The 18,751-nt window shown below is 47.1% G+C and overlaps 1 protein-coding gene across 1 annotated transcript in view; it reads left to right on the top strand.

Annotated features, from left to right (window-relative positions):
* LOC127055419 (phospholipase A2-like) overlaps positions 1–18,560 on the top strand; it is a 36,883-nt gene extending 18,323 nt beyond the window's left edge. The window contains exons 3-4 of the mRNA XM_050962363.1: positions 13,768–13,874; positions 16,744–18,560. Of these exons, the coding sequence (XP_050818320.1) occupies positions 13,768–13,874; positions 16,744–16,892 (256 nt within the window). The 3' untranslated portion in view covers positions 16,893–18,560. The remainder of the gene's footprint in view (positions 1–13,767; positions 13,875–16,743) is intronic.
* Positions 18,561–18,751: the final 191 nt, after the last annotated feature.

Raw genomic sequence — 18,751 nt, 5'->3', positions numbered from 1 at the left:
CAGAGCCTGAGACCCTGTCGCGAGAGGAAGCTGGTGTTTGTGCGATAGACCCAGGTGATCCTAGCAGATGAACCCACTCGATGTTGCAGAGGAAGGCGAAAAACCTACAAGGTTTGTGCCAATCTAACCTGGAGGAAAAGTTCTTCAGACCCCAAATCTGGCCATCAGTTTAATGCTGAGCCTGTGAACAAAGATCACACACCTAATCCACATCTGGGCTCAGAAGGATTGTAGTTATTGTCTCAGACCATTGGTCCATTTGGGCTTGTGTCCTGCTTCCAGCTGTGACTAGGATCTGACGCTTCAGAGGAAAGAGGGAAAAAACCCAGATAGTTCATTCAGTCAGTTGTGAATTGGGAGGGGTTGAAATCCTTCCTGACCCCAGCAGAAAATCAACTGAGGCCCTGAAGCATGAAACTAGATTCCCCTAATTATCTTACCAATGTGGATACAAATGTGAACATTGTGTGGAGAAAAATAAGGTGTAGACATGGGGGATAGAGGAAGGAGAGGGATGGGGGAAGATTGTATTGTCTCTGGGGAATGTTTGAGGGTTTGTCCTATTTACTCTGCGTATTCCTAAGGGCAGAGAATTGGGTTATCCATGTTCTGTGAACTGCAATGCTGGTAAAAATACTGTATCTAGTTTTGTAAATATGCATTGTATTTGTACTTTAGAGAACCCAGATAAATCAAGTCCCTGCCACAAAAAACTCACAATACCAAATAGCACAAGATAAACACTCTGACTTCCTGCTCCTCTGTGAGCTGTGGATGCTGGGCAGGCTTTTCAAACTGCTCTGAGAGACTTTGGGACCTTTGCTAATGGTCTTTTGCTGCAGCACTCTGCCTTCCCTCCCCCTCTGTCTCTCTGTAGGTTAGCAACGCTTGCGTGTTGCGAGACCTATGGAGAGAAGTTGCATTATTACTGGAGCCGTGCTATGTTCCGTGTGATTGTGCAACTACAACCTTGACTGTAGAATGTGATTGTGATGTGCTCCCCCTGGTGTGCCACCTGGAACTGGGGGCACCACTAAGCTCTCTGATCTGCCAGCCTGGGCTCCTTCCCATACTGTGCTGCTGCAACAAGCTGCAAAGCCCTCCAAGCTTGTACTTTCACCAGCACAGGTAGGGGGACACCCAGCTGCAGTTACATGCTGGCTCTAACCACCAGCCTAGGACCCCAGAGCAGTACCGCCTTGCCCTGGTCAAATCTGGCCAGTATATGGGTTTAACACCTGGTCCGCGTCTCCCTCACTATGAAGATGACCATGCACACTTGTGGTAACCAAGCTGAGATTTTCCCCAGACATGCTCGCTGGTTTGGATTAAAACATAAAATAAATTTATTAACTACAAAAGGATAGATTAGGTGATTATAAGTGGTAGCAAACAGATCAAAGCAGATTACTTAGTAACTAAACAAAACCGCAAACTGAGCCTAATATACTGGATAGGTAGGATATGAATTAGCAAATTCTCACTCTGAGTGCTAAATAGGCTGGCAGATTCTTAAGGCACAAGCTGCCTTGGCTTTGCATCTTGGGTTTCCCAGGTTTTCGTACACAGGCTAGAAATCCCTCTAGCCTGGGACCATCACTTCCCCCCGTTCAGTCTTTGTTCCTCTGGTGTTTCCAGGTGTGTTGTTACAGGGAAGTGAGGTCCTCCCATGATGTAATTTCCCTGCCTTTTGTATCTTCTTCCCCCTTGCTGGAAAGCTCTTTTGCTATGTCCTGGGTCAAACAGTTCCCATTGTGTAGTACTATCTCTGAAAGGTTTCTATTGTACACACTTCCTAGGGTAATCCTTGTGCTTGTGTGCATTTCCTCAGTGAGCCATTAACTTTGTTTGGCCTTTTTACTGTTGTACCTGCAAGGTTGCTTGTGGGTGTTTTCAACCTCACATGTTTCAGTAACACATGTAGCCAAACTTCATAGACAAATAGCACATACAATCCAATGAGATTTTTCACCTTCCTCTAAAGTGTGGGGCATGGGTCACTTGCTGATGGATTCTCTGCACCTTGAAGTCTTTAAACCACAATTTGAGGACTTCAGTAGCTCAGACATAGGTGAGGAGTTTGATACAGGAGTGGGTGGATGAGATTCTGTGGCCTGCGTTGTGCAGGAAGTCAAGACTACTTGATCATAATGGTCCCTTCTGACCTTAAAGTCTATGATTCTATGATTACTGTCTAGCAGATCAAGACTTTTAGAATGATACCTCACAAGGCATACTTTGTACAAAACATATCCTAATTACATGACAGTTGTGAATATTGGGGTGCCAGGGTGTCACAGTGACATTTTGCCTAAATTTCACCAAGTTCAGTGGTGCTACTGCAGAGGGCCTGTGTCACCTTTGTACAGTAGCCAGGGGTACAACATTGCATTTTCTGTCTGTGCTCTGTAGCTGGCCATTGCTTTCCCCACATGAGAGTTAGTGGGATTATGGTGCTTACTCCCTGCTCTGTTCCAGGGAGCTAGGCAGCAGGAGGTATGGGAGACACAGAGGGAGTCCAACTTGCAGCCAGGGAATGAGGAATGGGGGGTAGGCTGTGGGAGAAGAATGCCTGGACAACAGTCACGCAGCCAAGACAAAGGAACCAGAGAGATGAGCCGCAAAATCCCTCTCCCTTTCTGAGCCAGGTCACTTGGAAACTATAGCAATAGCCAGATCCAGGACAAGTGGAATAGTGCCCCTGGAGAACATGGCAAGAGACAGATGCAGGGATGGGGCTGGGCCCCTGGAGGTCATGGGGACCCTGTTCATTACTGAAGATATTCATGGATGAAGTTTACAACCAGGAGTATTTTTTGACCCTGACGCTGAAAATACTCATGGACCAAAGGTCCCTCAGTGTATATTTCTTGCAGTGATTATTTCTGACACTGGATTTCTTTGCTCTGTTCTCACAGCTGCCAAGTTCCTCTCCCTGACTTCACAGATCTTGTCTGGTGCCTCTCTTGCTGGTTTATTCCAACTATTCTCAATATTAGTACATTCCCCCCATGTCTCAGCTAAGTGTTTGTCTCATTAGCTTCAAGACATTGCTCCTGATTCTGCCATCATGCAAGGCTGTGAGAAATCCCCATTCTCAATTATACGGTTCCCTGGAAGACAATTACAAGCAATGTCGTGTCCCCTCACACCCTTAGGACCCAATCCAAAATGCACCAGAGTCAACAGAAATACTTCCATTGACCTCAGTGAGCTTTGGATCAGACCCTTAGTTCCCAAACCAGTCTCATTTTCTCCCAAGCAGCATCATTTCAGCCAGTATAGGCTGAAGGGGGCCTGGAGCAAATTCCTGGATCTAAAGACCCCCAAGCTCTGTAGAGGTTTGGAATCTGAGCCAGGATCTGGCTTGGAATATCAGAGCTCTTCCTCCTCACAACCCATCCCCTGTAACAGATCAAACCCAAACCTGAGATCCAGACACTGGGGTCTTTGAAATCTAGATCTGAATTTAGCACCTCAGCCCTGTCTCTGTTTATTTTATTACAGATACGTCAGTCAGTGACAGCTCAGGGAGACCTGGGAGCCTCCTCTTTCTGCCTTACACAAACAGGCAGAAGTAGTGAGCACAGAACAGTTAATAGGCAGCAGGTTTAAAACAAATACAAGGAAGTTCTTCTTCACACAGCGCACCGTCAACTTGCGGAACTCCTTACCTAAGGAGGTTGTGAAGGCTAGAACTATAACAGCATTTAAAAGAGAACTGGATAAATTCATGGTGGTTAAATCCATTAATGGCTATTAGCCAGGATGGGTAAGGAATGGTGTCCCTAGCCTGTTTGTCAGAGCATGGAGATGGATGGCAGGAGAGAGTTCACTTGATCATTACCTGTTAGGTTCACTCCCTCTGGGGCACCTGGCATTGGCCACTGTCGGTAGGCAGTTACTGGGCTAGATGGACATTTGGTCTGACCCGGTACGGCTGTTCTTACGTTCTAACAATTGGGAATGGGCAGCCATCCCCATTAACCCATGCTAAGTACCATCCTGAGACTCGTTGCACTTACTTATTGGAAGATCAGGTTCTTTGCTGACAGCCCGAACCACCTTGCTCTGTTGTTATCACTGTATCAACTAGAGATAGGCCTGAACCAAAGTTTGGAACCCAGCACCCCCATTCTTTGGGGTCAAAGTCTTGGTTGGGATCCAAATCTTTTTGCTCAGGCCCATCTCTATCAGTGACAGAACCCGGCTGGGAATGCCCTGGTAGAATTGAGAGAACTGACGCTGAGGGGCAAGGACTGGCTCTGACAGAACATAGTGGAGAGATGAAGTCATCAGCATTGTGACTCCCATAATGATCTCACCCACTCTGATCTGCTGCTGACCAATGAGACCACTGTATTTCAACTGATCTCACAATCAGGATGTAGAGTTGTCAAGATTCCCTCCCCACTCTGAACTTTAGGGTACAGATGTGGGGACCTGCATGAAAGACCTCCTAAGCTTATTTACCAGCTGAGGTTAACAGTAGGCTGCCACCACCAGGCATGTTCCAAATCTTAGGGGAGAGCCACTTGGAACTCTGCCTTTCCCCAAATATTTCCCAAGTCTCTAAACCCCACTTTCCTGGGCTGATTTGAGACTAATTTCTCTCCCCCTAAATCCTTACACCCTTTTCCTGGGTAGACTTGAGAGTATACCCTCACCAATTAGTCCTTGTGAACACAGATCCAAAACCTTGGATCTTAAAACAATGAAAAATCAATCAGGTTCTTAAAAGAAGAATTTTAATTAAGGAAAAAGGTGAAAGGAATACCTCTGCGAGATTAGAATGCAAGATAATCTCACAGACAAACAGATTCAAAACACGGAGGGTTTCCCTCTGGGCAAAATTTCAAAGTTATACAAAGAGCCCAATTTCATCCTCCCTCTATTTTGCAACAGAAATCACAAATAGAAAATAAAAGTAATCTAATACATTCCTTCTCTAAATACTCACTACCCTAGAGGAGTGGGATGGCTCCTTCTTTCTCTGTGTCCTGCAAAAAGCACACACCCCGCACAGACAAAAGACTTTTTTCTCCTTCCAGATTTTAAAGTATCTTGTCCCCTTATTGGTCCTTCTGGTCAGGTGTCAGCTAGATTATGTGAGCAATTAACCCTTAACGGTATGTTTATGACAAGAGTAGTAGGAGGAAATGAAGCAGTTCCCTTCCCTTCTTCTCCACTCCCTCTCCCTCTCCCAGGCTTGAGAGGCCCAGCTCCTCCTCATTGTCAAGTGGTGAAGTGAGAAATCACCAGGCAGGGACATGGGAAGAGGGAGCAGCAGGAGGAGCTGGTGTCTGGCTAGGGAGACCTTGGGGCTCCCAGCGTTTTCTGCCAGTGGGTGGAACAGGAACAGCGGCAGATGGGGTAGAAGAGATGCCCAGCTGGGAGTCCTATTACCTCCTCTCCTCACTCAGCTGGCTCCCCAAACGCTATTGGGAAGAGGGGGAAAGGGACAGACTCCTGACTGCCTTCCCTGCCCTGCAGGGGAGAGGGGATGAAGTAGAGCAGATCAATAATCTGTGACTGATAGAGACTCTGCTGAAATGTCCTGGTCTAAAATACAAGCACTGTAATGGAAGGTGTCACATTTCACCTGGTAGTATTCTGGCCCTGACTAATGTCCTGCTTGGCCATTGCAGTAAGATAGAGCAGCTCTTGGGCTGAGAATACTTGGTGCCTATAGTGCTCTGGCCCTACTCTGCTTTCCCATTTCCTGCAATATGCCTCCTAAACCAGGAATGCAAAGGAGTCTGGCCTAGGGTGATTCCGCCAGCTCCATACCGACTAGGAAAGCTTCTTACACTGGAGATGTTCCCCAAGCAGGGACAGCTCTAGTTTTTTTGCGACCCCAAGTTCGACAGTCAGGCAGCCTTTGGAGGCTTGCTTGCAGGAGGTCTGCCGGTCCCCTTCCGCAGGCAAGCCGCCAGATCGGTGGACCTCCTGCATGCAAGCCGCTGAAGGCTGCCTGACTGGCACCCTCACAGGGACCAGCAGGGTGCCCCCCGCAGCTTACTGCCCCAGGCACGCGCTTGGAGCGCTGGTGCCTGGAGCCACCGCTGCCCCCAAGGTGGGAGTGTCATAAACAGATAGTTAAGGGTTAATGTCTCTTTTTTACCTGTAAAGGGTTACAAGCAGTGAACCTGGACCACCTGACCAGAGGACCAATCAGAAGACAAGATACTTTCAAATCTCGGTGGAAGGAAGTCTTTGTTTTGTGTTGTTTGTTTGTCTGTTGTTCTCTCTGGGTTCTGAGAGTAACCGGACATACCTACAGGCTCTCTAATTTTCTATTCAAATAGTAAGTACCAGGAGAAGGCGGTTTAGTCTTTTTGATTGTTTTCTTTATTTGCAAATGTGTATTTTGCTGGAATGACTTTAATGTGTATTTGTGCTGGGGGGAAGGCTCCTCTCTAGTGTCTATAAGCTGAAAGACCCTGTAACATTTACCATCTAAATTACAGAGACAACTTTTACTTTTTTTCTTTCTTTTATTAAAAGTTTTTTCTTTTTAAGACCTGATTGATTTTTTCCCCTTGTTGAGGCTCAAGGGAATTGAGTCTGTACTCACCAGGGAATTGGTGGGAGACAGGGAGAGAGAAGGGAGGGGGGGAAGGTGGAATCCCTCTGTTTTAGATTCACGGAGCTTGAATCTGTATTACCTCTTGGGGAGGGGAAAGGAGGAAGGGTAAAGGTGCATTCCTCTCTGTTTTAAGATTCAAGGAGTTTGAATCACAGTGATCTTCCAGGGTAACCCAGGGAGGGAAAGCCTGGGAGAGGCAATGGTGGGGGAAAGGGTTTACTTTCCTTGTGTAAACCAAGGGGTCTGGGTCTTGGGGTCCTCTGAGAAGGTTTTGGGGGGACCAGAGTGTACCAGGCACTGCAAGTCCTGGTTGGTGGCAGCACTACAAGATCTAAGCTGGTAATTAAGCTTAGGGGGATTCATGCTGGTACCCCATCTTTTGGACGCTAAGGTTCAGAGTGGGGGTTATACCATGACATGGTGGCAGCAGCGTGTGGGATAGATAGAATCCAAAAGCCAGTAGGATTATTATTTTTTCTTCTTTTTCTTCTTTTCTTTTCTTCTTTTTCTTTTCTCTCCGCTAGCTGTTTATAAGCAAGAGAAGAGGGGTTTTTAAAAAAGCAAGTCTGCAGGGTTTTTTTCCTCTCTTCCTTCTGAGTACTCTGAAGGCAGACATTAAGTTTAACGAGGGTCTTTTGTTAAACAAAGCAGGCTTAAGCTGTGAACAGCAGAGACCAGCAAAACATATTTGCAAATCAGAGTTTCTTTTTTTTTACTCTATCAGGAAAGGCTAGTTCAAAAGTGTTAAAAAAGACACTGTTGCTAAGCAACCCTAGGAAGGCAACAAAGAAGCAGCATTTCAGGCAGTAAACACCAGAGGGCGCCCCAACACAAGAAACCAGGAACCATGGCTACCAAGGACACTGAAACAGGAACGGGAAAGATTAGATGCAGAGGAACAAATTAAAGATGCAGACCACAAGCGAGACATGGAAAAGAAACTACAAGAACTAGAAATAAAACAAAAAGAGATGGAACTGAGAAAAAAAGAAATGGAGCTGAGAGAAAGAGAGAGGCTGCCCTCAGGAGAGAGCTGGAGATAAAAGAAAGAGAGAGGGAAGAGAGAGAAAAAGACAGAGGCAGCCCACAGAAGACAGATAGAACTCCAGAGGGAGGCCCACCAGCAGACCCTGGAATTAGAACAGGCTAAGCAGAAAAACACAGCCGATCCTAGCAACCCTTCGCCAGTTATTGTTCTGCATCCCAAGAAATTTCCCACCTACAAGGCAGGTGATGAAACTGAGGCCTTCCTAGAAAATTTTGAAAGGACCTGCCATGGGTACAGCATCCCTGAAGACCAGTACGTGATAGAACTGAGGCCACAGCTCAGTGGACCCTTAGCAGAGGTGGCAGCTGACATGCCTAAGGAAAACATGAACAATTATAAACTTTTTCAAACCAAGGCCAGACTCAGAATGGGGCTAACACCTGAGCATGCCCGTCGGCGGTTCAGAGCCCTAAGATGGAAACCAGATGTGTCATTCCCCCAACATGTCTACCACGTTGGAAAGAATTATGAAGCCTGGATATCAGGAACCAAGGTTAACAATGTGGACAAGCTGCACCTCCTAATACAAATGGAGCAGTTCTTAGAGGGTGTCCCTGAGGAAATAGAAAGGTACATCCTAGATGGGAAACCCAAAACTGCAACCGAGGCAGGGGAGATTGGAGCCAAATGGGTGGAAGTAACAGAAAAGAAAAAAGCTACTGTCAAGGGGAGCGAATACCACAGGGGGCACACTGACAATAAACCCTACAACCGAGGACAACCCAAGACCCCACCTACAACCCAAGGAAAGCCACAGACTCCCTATTCTCCCACCTCACCAGTCTCCAGTAACCCACCTTGGCCCAGTGACCAGGCAGCTGGGCGATGCTTTAAGTGTAATGAACTAGGACATATAAAGGCCAACTGCCCCAAGAACCCCAACCGAGTGCAGTTCATTACACCGCCATCACACCAAAGATCCCCAGGCCCAGATGCCTCTCAAATACCCTTGGAGCGAAGGGAAATTTTGAGAGTGGGCGGAAAGAAAGTTATCGCATGGAGAGACATGGGGGCACAAGTGTCAGCTATCCACCAGTCCTTGGTGGACCCCAAATTCATCAATCCAAAGGCCCAAGTGACAATTTACCCCTTCATGTCACAAGCTGTAGACTTGCCTGCAGCTGAATTGCCTGTCCAGTACAAAGACTGGTCAGGAATGTGGACTTTTGCAGTCCATGACAATTATTCCATCCCCATGCTACTGGAGGAAGATTTGGCCAACCAGGTAAAGCAGGCCAAGAGGGTGGGAATGGTTACCCGCAGCCAAGCCAGGCAAGCTTCCAGACCCATCCCTGTTCCTGAGCCGTCCATAGGGGCCCCGTCTGTGTTGCCAGAGACCCAGACAGAGGTATTGGACCCGGATCCCCTACCAACGACTGAAACAGCCACAGTGCCTCCAGTCCCAAACCAGGAACTGGAAAAGCAACCAGCACCAGAACTATTGCCAGCACTGACGCCAGCGCTTGCAAACCCATCTTCGACCCCAACACCAGAGGGTGCCAGCGAGCTTGAACTGGCAGAAACAGCAAACAACCATACCCAAGAGGCTCAGCCAGAGCCTGAAATACCACCTGGTGCACCAGCGGAGAGCGGTTCACCAGCAACTAAAACAACCCCATCACCTACATCGCTTCCAGAGGGACCAAGCCCAAGTCCACAGTCTAAGGAAGAACTGGTGTCTCCAGCCTCAAGGGAACAGTTCCAGACTGAGCAGGAAGCAGATGACAGCCTTCAGAAAGCTTGGGCGGTGGCACGGAGCACCCCACCGCCTCTGAGCTCTTCTAACTGATCCCTGTTTGTTGTAGAAGAAGGACTTTTATACAAGGAGACTCTTTCTGGTGGACACCAGGAAGACTAGCATCCGCAAAAACAGTTGGTGGTTCCAACTAAGTACCGGGAAAAGCTCTTAAGCTTAGCCCATGATCATCCCAGTGGCCATGCTGGGGTGAACAGAACCAAAGACCGGTTGGGGAAGTCCTTCCACTGGGAGGGGATGGGCAAGGACGTTGCCAAGTATGTCCGGTCTTGTGAGGTGTGCCAAAGAGTGGGAAAGCCCCAAGACCAGGTCAAGGCCCCTCTCCAGCCACTCCCCATAATTGAGGTCCCATTTCAGCGAGTAGCTGTGGATATTCTGGGTCCTTTCCCAAAAAAGACCCCCAGAGGAAAGCAGTACATACTGACTTTCGTGGACTTTGCTACCCGATGGCCGAAAGCAGTAGCTCTAGGCAACACCAGGGCTAAAGCTGTGTGCCAGGCCCTAACAGACATTTTTGCCAGAGTAGGTTGGCCCTCCGACATCCTTACAGATTCAGGATCTAATTTCCTGGCAGGGACCATGAAAGAACTGTGGGAAACTCATGGGGTGAATCACTTGGTTGCCACCCCGTACCACCATCAAACCAATGGCCTGGTGGAGAGGTTAATGGAACTTTGGGGGCCATGATACGTAAATTCGTCAATGAACACTCCAGTGACTGGGACCTAGTGTTGCAGCAGTTGCTTTTTGCCTACAGGGCTGTACCACATCCCAGTTTAGGGTTTTCACCATTTGAACTTGTGTATGGCCACAAGGTTAAGGGGCCATTACAGTTGGTGAAGCAGCAATGGGAGGGGTTTACGCCTTCTCCAGGAACTAACATTCTAGACTTTGTAAGCAACCTACAAAACACCCTCCAACACTCTTTAGCCCTTGCTAAAGAAAACCTAAAGGATGCTCAGGAAGAGCAAAAGGCCTGGTATGATAGATATACCAGGGAGCATTCCTTCAAGGTAGGAGACCAGGTTATGGTCTTGAAGGCGCAACAGGCCCATAAGATGGAATCATCATGGGAAGGGCCATTCACGGTCCAGGAGTGCCTGGGAGCTGTTAACTACCTCATAGCATTTCCCAATTCCTCCCTAAAGCCCAGAGTGTACCATGTTAATTCTCTCAAGCCCTTTTATTCCAGAGACTTACAGGTTTGTCAGTTTACAGCCCAGGGAGGAGATGATGCTGAGTGGCCTGAAGGTGTCTACTATGAAGGAAGAAGTGATGAGGGCGTGGAAGAGGTGAACCTCTCCACAGCCCTGGAACGTCTGCAGAGACAACAGATCAAGGAGCTGTGCACTAGCTTTGCCCCATTGTTCTCAGCCACCCCAGGACGGACTAAACGGGCATAACACTCCATTGACACAGGTAATGCTCACCCAATTAGAACCCCACCCTACAGGGTGTCTCCTCATGCCCAAGCTGCTATAGAATGGGAGATCCAAAACATGCTACAGATTGGTATAATCCGCTCATCTACCAGTGCATGAGCATCTCCAGTGGTTCTGGTACCCAAACCAGATGGGGAAATACGCTTTTGCGTGGACTACCGTAAGCTAAATGCAGTAACTCATCCAGACAACTATCCAATGCCACGCCCCGATGAGCTATTGGAGAAGTTGGGACGTGCCCAATTCATATCTACAATAGACTTAACCAAGGGGTACTGACAAGTACCGCTAGATGAACCTGCCAAGGAGAGGTCAGCATTCATCACCCATGCGGGGGTGTATGAATTTAATGTGCTTCCTTTTGGGCTGCGAAATGCACCCGCCACCTTCCAAAGGCTGGTAGATGGTCTCCCAGCAGGATTGGGAGAATATGCAGTTGCCTACCTCGATGATGTGGCCATTTTTTTAGATTCATGGCCCGAAAACCTAGAATACCTGGAAAAAGTCTTTGAGTGCATCAGGCAGGCAGGACTAACTGTTAAGGCCAAAAAGTGTCAAATAGGCCAAAACAGAGTGACTTACCTGGGACAGCAGGTGGGTCGAGGAACCATAAGACCCCTAACAGGCCAAGGTGGATGCTATCCGAAAGTGACCTGTCCCAAAGTCAAAGAAACAGGTCCAATCCTTCTTAGGCTTGGCCGGGTATTACAGGCGATTTGTACCACACTACAGCCAAATTGCTGCCCCACTGACCGACCTGACCAAAAAGACCCAGCCGAATGCAGTTAAGTGGACTGATGAGTGTCAGAAGGCCTTTACCCAGCTTAAGGCGATGCTCATGTCTGACCCTGTGCTAAGGGCTCCCGGACTTTGACAAACCATTCCTAGTAACCACAGATGCATCTGAGCGTGGTGTAGGAGCAGTTCTCATGCAGGAAGGACCGGATCACAACTTCCATCCTGTCCTGTTTCTCAGCAAGAAACTGTCTGAGAGGGAAAGCCACTTGTCAATCGGTGAAAAGGAATGCTACGCCATTGTGTACGCCCTGGAAAAGATACGCCCATACGTTTGGGGACGGCAGTTCCAGCTACAAACCGACCATACTGCGCTAAAGTGGCTTCATACTGCCAAGGGAAACAACAAAAAACTGCTTCGACGGAGTTTAGCTCTCCAAGATTTTGATTTTAAAATTCAACACATTTCAGGAGCTTCTAACAAAGTGGCTAATGCACTCTCTCATGAAAGCTTCCCAGAATCCACTGGTTAAAAATTGTCCTTAAAATGTAGAAAGTCTTGTAGTTTACATACTTAGTAGTATATATAAAGGTGCATGTGTTGTATTAATCTGTTTATTCTAAAGTTCTAGGAAGAAATCACTGCCAGTGAGGTTCCCCACTGTCTGCAATTTGGGGGGCATGTCATAAACATATAGTTAAGGGTTAATGTCTCTTTTACCTGTAAATGGTTACAAGCAGTGAACCTGGACCATCTGACCAGAGGACCAATCAGAAGACAAGATACTTTCAAATCTCGGTGGAAGGAAGTCTTTGTTTTATGTTGTTTGTTTGTCTGTTGTTCTCTCTGGGTTCTGAGAGTAACCGGACATACCTACAGGCTCTCTAATTTTCTATTCAAATAGTAAGTACCAGGAGAAGGCGGTTTAGTCTTTTTGATTGTTTTCTTTATTTGCAAATGTGTATTTTGCTGGAATGATTTTAATGTGTATTTGTGCTGGGGGGAAGGCTCCTCTCTAGTGTCTATAAGCTGAAAGACCCTGTAACATTTACCATCTAAATTACAGAGACAACTTTTACTTTTTTTCTTTCTTTTATTAAAAGTTTTTTCTTTTTAAGACCTGATTGATTTTTTCCCCTTGTTGAGGCTCAAGGGAATTGAGTCTGTACTCACCAGGGAATTGGTGGGAGACAGGGAGAGAGAAGGGAGGGGGGGAAGGTGGAATCCCTCTGTTTTAGATTCACGGAGCTTGAATCTGTATTACCTCTTGGGGAGGGGAAAAGAGGAAGGGTAAAGGTGCATTCCTCTCTGTTTTAAGATTCAAGGAGTTTGAATCACAGTGATCTTCCAGGGTAACCCAGGGAGGGGAAGCCTGGGAGAGGCAATGGTGGGGGAAAGGGTTTACTTTCCTTGTGCAAGATCCAGGGGGTCTGGGTCTTGGGATCCTCAGAGAAGGTTTTGGGGGGACCAGAGTGTACCAGGCACTGCAAGTCCTGACTGATGGCAGCACTACAAGATCTAAGCTGGTAATTAAGCTTAGAAGGATTCATGCTGGTACCCCATCTTTTGGACGCTAAGGTTCAGAATGGGAGTTATACCATGACAGGGAGATCCACTGCCCTTGAGCAAAAGAGAATCAGGCCTACGTCCTGGACTAAGCAGTCGCAGAAAGAAGTCTTGATGACACACGTTCATAAGCACCTGCTGTAAGTGTACACCAGAAAGGGTAGCACAGCCTAGTGTCACTCCTGTTTGCTCCATTAGATCTGCAGAATATTAATAACAAACTCTGAAGCGTTGTTGTTTTTCACTGAAATGATCAAACACTTGTCTGAACAATAGAGAATTTCCCCTCCAGCCTAGGGAAATATCCGTACGAATAGTCATAAATAGTTTTGTGTGGCCACATGGTTCCACATGCTGCATACTGGGAAATACCCTGAGAAAAGCCCACAGAAAGTAACAGACAAAACTAGTACTCCTGTTCTTTTTGCGGATACAGACTATAAATATCTCCTGTCTGTGTGTTCCATTCTATGTATCCGAAGAAGTGAGCTGTAGCTCATGAAAGCTCACGCTGAAATAAATTTGTTAGTCTCTAAGGTGCCACAAGTACTCCTGTTCTTTTTGCGGATACAGACTAACATGACTGCTACTCTGAAACCAGACAAAACTCAATCTCTTTGTTGTGGAAAGGTGCTGCCACAAGCATGACTGCTGCTATGACAAGGCAGAACGGGAAGGCTGCAACCCCAAGATGCTGAGATACGAATGGACTTGTGAACACAGTGCTGTGGTGTGCGGTAAGGAAATGATTCCACTTTCCTTGTGTGTTTTAGATTTATTCCATTCCCTTTACTTTAGGGGCCACTTCTATTTAAATTTGTTTTGCTTGGGCCCTGCAAATGGAGCAGGAACATTTAAAAAATATCATGATTCTCTCTCCGTGACCTCGACTCCTTCCAAACTCCTTTAATCCCTTCCCTCCAGATCTTCACCTATGGAGGGACTATCTTGATGTAGCTAGTCAAGTTCAACCCCAAATGTAGGGGGTGGGGGTAGTAGCTACATCCATGCAGATAAAACTACCTGTGCCTTGTCTCAACTTTGATTTGACTTTGAGTTATCTATCTTAGTGTAAAAACACACCTATTTTTTGCTATGAAAGAATAGCCATAGTGTGGCTGTGAGGCACAGCCGGAAGTGCACTAAACACAGGTATGAATGTTGTGTGAGGATGCACTGATTCATGGTCCCTACAGTCACACCACAAACATGAGTTACATAGAACTGAGCTAACTCTATGGTAAACCAAGACAAGGCTGTGACAGCCTCCGCTAGCCCTTCTCTAATGCAGCAGCTAACAGCTGCCTCCCTCACATAACCTCCAATGGAGATTAGTGATGCAAACACTGCATGGCTTCTCCTTAGGGCAAGTCAGCTGCCCTAACCTAGAGCACAGCAGTCCTTACTAGTCCAGGGAGGTGTTATGGCTGACTCAATACAAATAAAAGGGAAGAATGATTTAATGCCAGGAAATGCTGGAGAGATTTAGCTGAATGCTGGAAATGGAAATTGAGAGAGAGAGAGAGAGAGAGTGCCAAGCCAAACTGCTCTAAGCACAATAAACTGAAGATGCTGGGCATGCTACAGAGAGAACTTGGGAGGGGAGGGCAAGGCAAAAATAGAAAATTCTGAGGTGGGGCTCCCTCAGTCACTTCTTTTGGTGTGGCACTCTGGATAACTGAGTCATTGGAACCCAAGAATGAGAGAACCCAAGCATGAGAACAACTCTGTAGCCTGGTGGGCTAAGCATTCACCCAGGATGCAGGAAACCTAGGCTTCCTATTCCAAGTACTCATTAAGTATTTATCTACAGTGGAAAAGTTTCAGCAGCAGAGACTGAGGGAACACCCACCTCTAACACAATAGTGCAGTAGTTAGAGCATTCATGTGAGAAGTTTCAAATCCCTTCGCCTCATCAGATGGAAGGGGGACATAAACTGAGGGTCTCCCACATCTCAGGTGGGTGCCCTAACCAGAGGGCTAAAAGCTATGAGGAAGCTGCTCCCCATCCCCACTTCTTGCAAAAAATGCCTTGTGTGTCCACCTCCAAAGAGGGTTCACAGCTGAGAGCGGCTGGCAGAGATAGATGTCGATCTACACGAGATGGGCTTAGACAGCTTGTGGATCACATTTTAGGGCACCTATTTCTCTACATCCGTTGTATTGGGAGCCTGGGTGCCTAACTCAGGCTTTGGAGATTGCAATGTGTTCCTGTGATTTTCTAGGTGCCTAAAAGTTTGGTGATATGAACTGGGTGTCACAGCACCTGCATACCTTTGTGATTCTAGGCCTAAGTTTTTACTGAGTTATATTCTGTACTCTGCAAAGCCAGGAGAGTCTGGAAGAGGAAGCAGGGTTCCACTCCTCCTTGAGCACCAACAGTGGAATTGCTTACTAAGTTCCAATCAGTTATGCCCATGCAAACCTGTCAAAAATAAAGGGCCTGTACAGGGGGCCACTGAAAGTCTAATTTGGCCTGCAGATCCTTTATGACCGGTGGGCTGCATCTGGCCCTTCAGACATTTTAATCTGGCCCTCAAGCTCCCGCCAGGGAGCGGGGTTGAGGGCTTACCCCACTCCATGTATGCTGTGGCTCTGTGCAGCTCCCGGAAGCAGCGGCATGTCCCCCCTCCAGCTCCTATGCATAGGGGCAGCCATGGGTGTCCAATGCTGCCCCCGCCCCAAGCGCCATGCCTGCAGCTCGCATTGGACAGGAACTGTGGCCAGTGGGAGCTGTAGGAGTGACACCTGCAGGTGGGGCAGCTCACAGAGCCGCCTGGCTGCGCCATCGCATAGGAGCAGATGGGGGACATGCTGCTGCTTCTGGGAGCTGCTTGAGGAAAGCACTGCCAGAAGCCTGCACCTCTGACCCCCTCCCATGCCCCAACCCCCTGCCCCAGCCCTGATCCCCCTCCTGCACCCCCAGCTCCTCACTTCCAGCCCCATCCCAAAGCCCACACCCCCATCCGGAGCCCTCACCCTCCATACACCAACCTCCAGCCCAGAGCCCACTCCTGTACCCTGAACTCCTGATTTCTGGCCCCATTCCACAGCCTGCACCCCAGCCCCCAATTTCATGAGCATTTATGGTCCGCCACACAATTTCCATACCCAGATGTGACCATTGGGCCAAAAAGTTTGCCCACCCCTGCTTTATAAATATCAGTTATGGTGTTTCTGAGAAGGAAAGAACTCAACTTGATTCTCAAATGCATGTTGAATTTCCAGGGCTGAGAGCTGAGAAGAGCACCTTCTTGTAAACGGAGTCACCTTTCAGAACAGAAGCAAAGTTTAATATATGCAGCTTTTTGAGAAGTGGTGGAAGAGGAGTAACCACATTACAGATGCTTATAATAAGTACAAAGTGAAAGGCTGGTTAAAAAAAGATTTAGGTGCACATTTTCAAAAAGAGTCACTGAATTTGGGTGAAAACTGAGGCACTCAACCATCATGACCACTTAGGAAGATGAGTGGAACATGTATTCAGTGGGTATCATATGGCGGGCACGGTTTTCTAGACACTGCCAATTTGCCGCTAGCTATTACTGTCTGATGCTCTTGGTCCAAATTGAACTGTTCATCCTCTGTTGTCATTTTCTTTTTCAGATACACTGACAGATAGATGCCAAAAAATGGTGTGCGAATGCGACCAAGAAGCAGCCAAATGTTGGGGCACAGCCTCTTATAACCCACAGTACGTCCTCTGGCCAGATTTTTTATGTGGACAGACTACTCCCACGTGTCATGTTAGTTAGATATTGGGGGACAAGACTAATCTTCTGGGGCCATTTTCCTAATTTCTAACATACTGTAATAAAATTGTTTATCTTTGATCAAAACTGATAGTGGTGCTAGAGAATTTCTGGCAGCCTGGGGATGGTGAGGAGGAGAAAAGAATTGGTTAGGCACCTCCTCGATCTTTGGAATTAAGGATCAACCGCTCCATACACCTCCTTAGTTGAAGAGGGTCAAAGACATCTAATAGCGCACCACAGCAACTCCACACTGCAGTTATAGATAGAAAGAAAAGGTGTCAACAGCAGCCACTGGCATGCTGTCCTTTCACATTGCCTTACATTGAGCACCCATACGTTTTGGAAAGCATGGGGCCAGGGGTGCTCTATTTGGCTGTCTTTAATTAATTCCCACTGATGGCTACGCTGTCTATCAAAGCCCCAAAATAGCCCATTCTGGAAGTGCAGAAGTCATACTTTATGTATGGGGGCTCCTGGAGATGGGTAGACAGGCATCCTCATTTTCTCTATCATGGAGGACAAGCTGCCAAAGGGCATGGTCACTTCTCTTTGTAAAGGAACCTGGACTTCTGGCAGGAGCCATGGTCAGGGCAAGAACTGAACATTTATCAGATTTTTGTCTCTCTAAAAGTCCTGACCAACAGTCTCTTTTTTTTTTTGTCATCTCACTTCACACAGCTGGGAACACCTCTGAGAAGAACCTCAGAGGTGGGAAGAGAGTCACGTTTTTCTTTTTCTGTTGTAGGGGCAGTAACCATTCATGTTTTCTACCCATAGGCTCATCAAATCCTGGACACATCTGAGTGTATAGCTCCACTGCTTCACTTTTTAGGCCCTGATCTGCTTCTGTCCTGTACAGATCTTAGCTTGTCCCACTTTCTCTGCTGTATATGATTGCCTTCAGAAATATTAAATCATGCAGCTGAGGTTATAGACAGCATTATTCATGTTAAAGCAATAAATTCCACCTCATGTAAAAGTTTCTCATTCTACTCTTAGTTGTATCCTTTATATTTTGGGTCTCTATCCCACTTTTGAGTCCTAGAATCAGAGGATGGACATGATGTCAGCTTAATCTCATCATCCAACATGAGGCTGGGTGGAACTGCAATGTGGTAGGTGGCTAGTCATGAAGGTTTTAGCACAGTGTGATAGCCTGCATACCACAAGAGAGACCCAGTTGTGTCACTGGAGCCTGCCCAGAGATGAGGGCCTGGGAATTTGTGCCTGAGGTGAAAATGTGGTCTCTTTATATGAGAGACCTCTAGGAGCATCAGGGTGCAGTGCATGTATAAAGGGTGAGACTTTCAAAAGTGCTCCACATGGGCCTAACTCTGCTTCCACTGAAGTCAATGATGAAATGCCCATTGACTTCAATAGGAGTGAAGTTAGGCCAATGTCCAGTGCTGTTTCCACACAGAATCCCTACTGTGCTCCAGGGAACTCACTTGACCTCAGAGGACCGACCTTAACATGGGAGATCTCCTGGAGCCTCTGAAAAGCCCTTGGCTGAATTACTCCCAGGCTTTGTTGAAGGTTCAAACTCTATCTGGAATGTTTCTGGATCACTGTAAGAGTGTTAATGTTGCTTTTAATTATTTTAGTTTGTTAGAGGCTTGAAATCCCTTTGTTTTCTGCCTAATAAATCCTCTGGATGTGTAAAATCAACCCTCGAGTACTTCAATTCCTTTGGCCAGGGTATTGCAAAATGGCTCTTCCTCTACCTCTACATTCCTTCATTACAAGAGCTCACCATGACAACCAAGTCAACAGAACAAGGTAAACTATACTGGGTGCTGCTGCTAGGTTAAAACATTGACTTTCCTTGATCCCCCAGAAGGAATGCATTCGGGACAAAT

This window comes from Gopherus flavomarginatus, chromosome 1, assembly GCF_025201925.1.
Source record: "Gopherus flavomarginatus isolate rGopFla2 chromosome 1, rGopFla2.mat.asm, whole genome shotgun sequence".
Taxonomy (NCBI): Eukaryota; Metazoa; Chordata; order Testudines; family Testudinidae; genus Gopherus; species Gopherus flavomarginatus.
The sequence above is the reverse complement of the archived record's forward strand: the minus strand, read 5'-3'. Positions and strand labels throughout refer to the sequence as shown.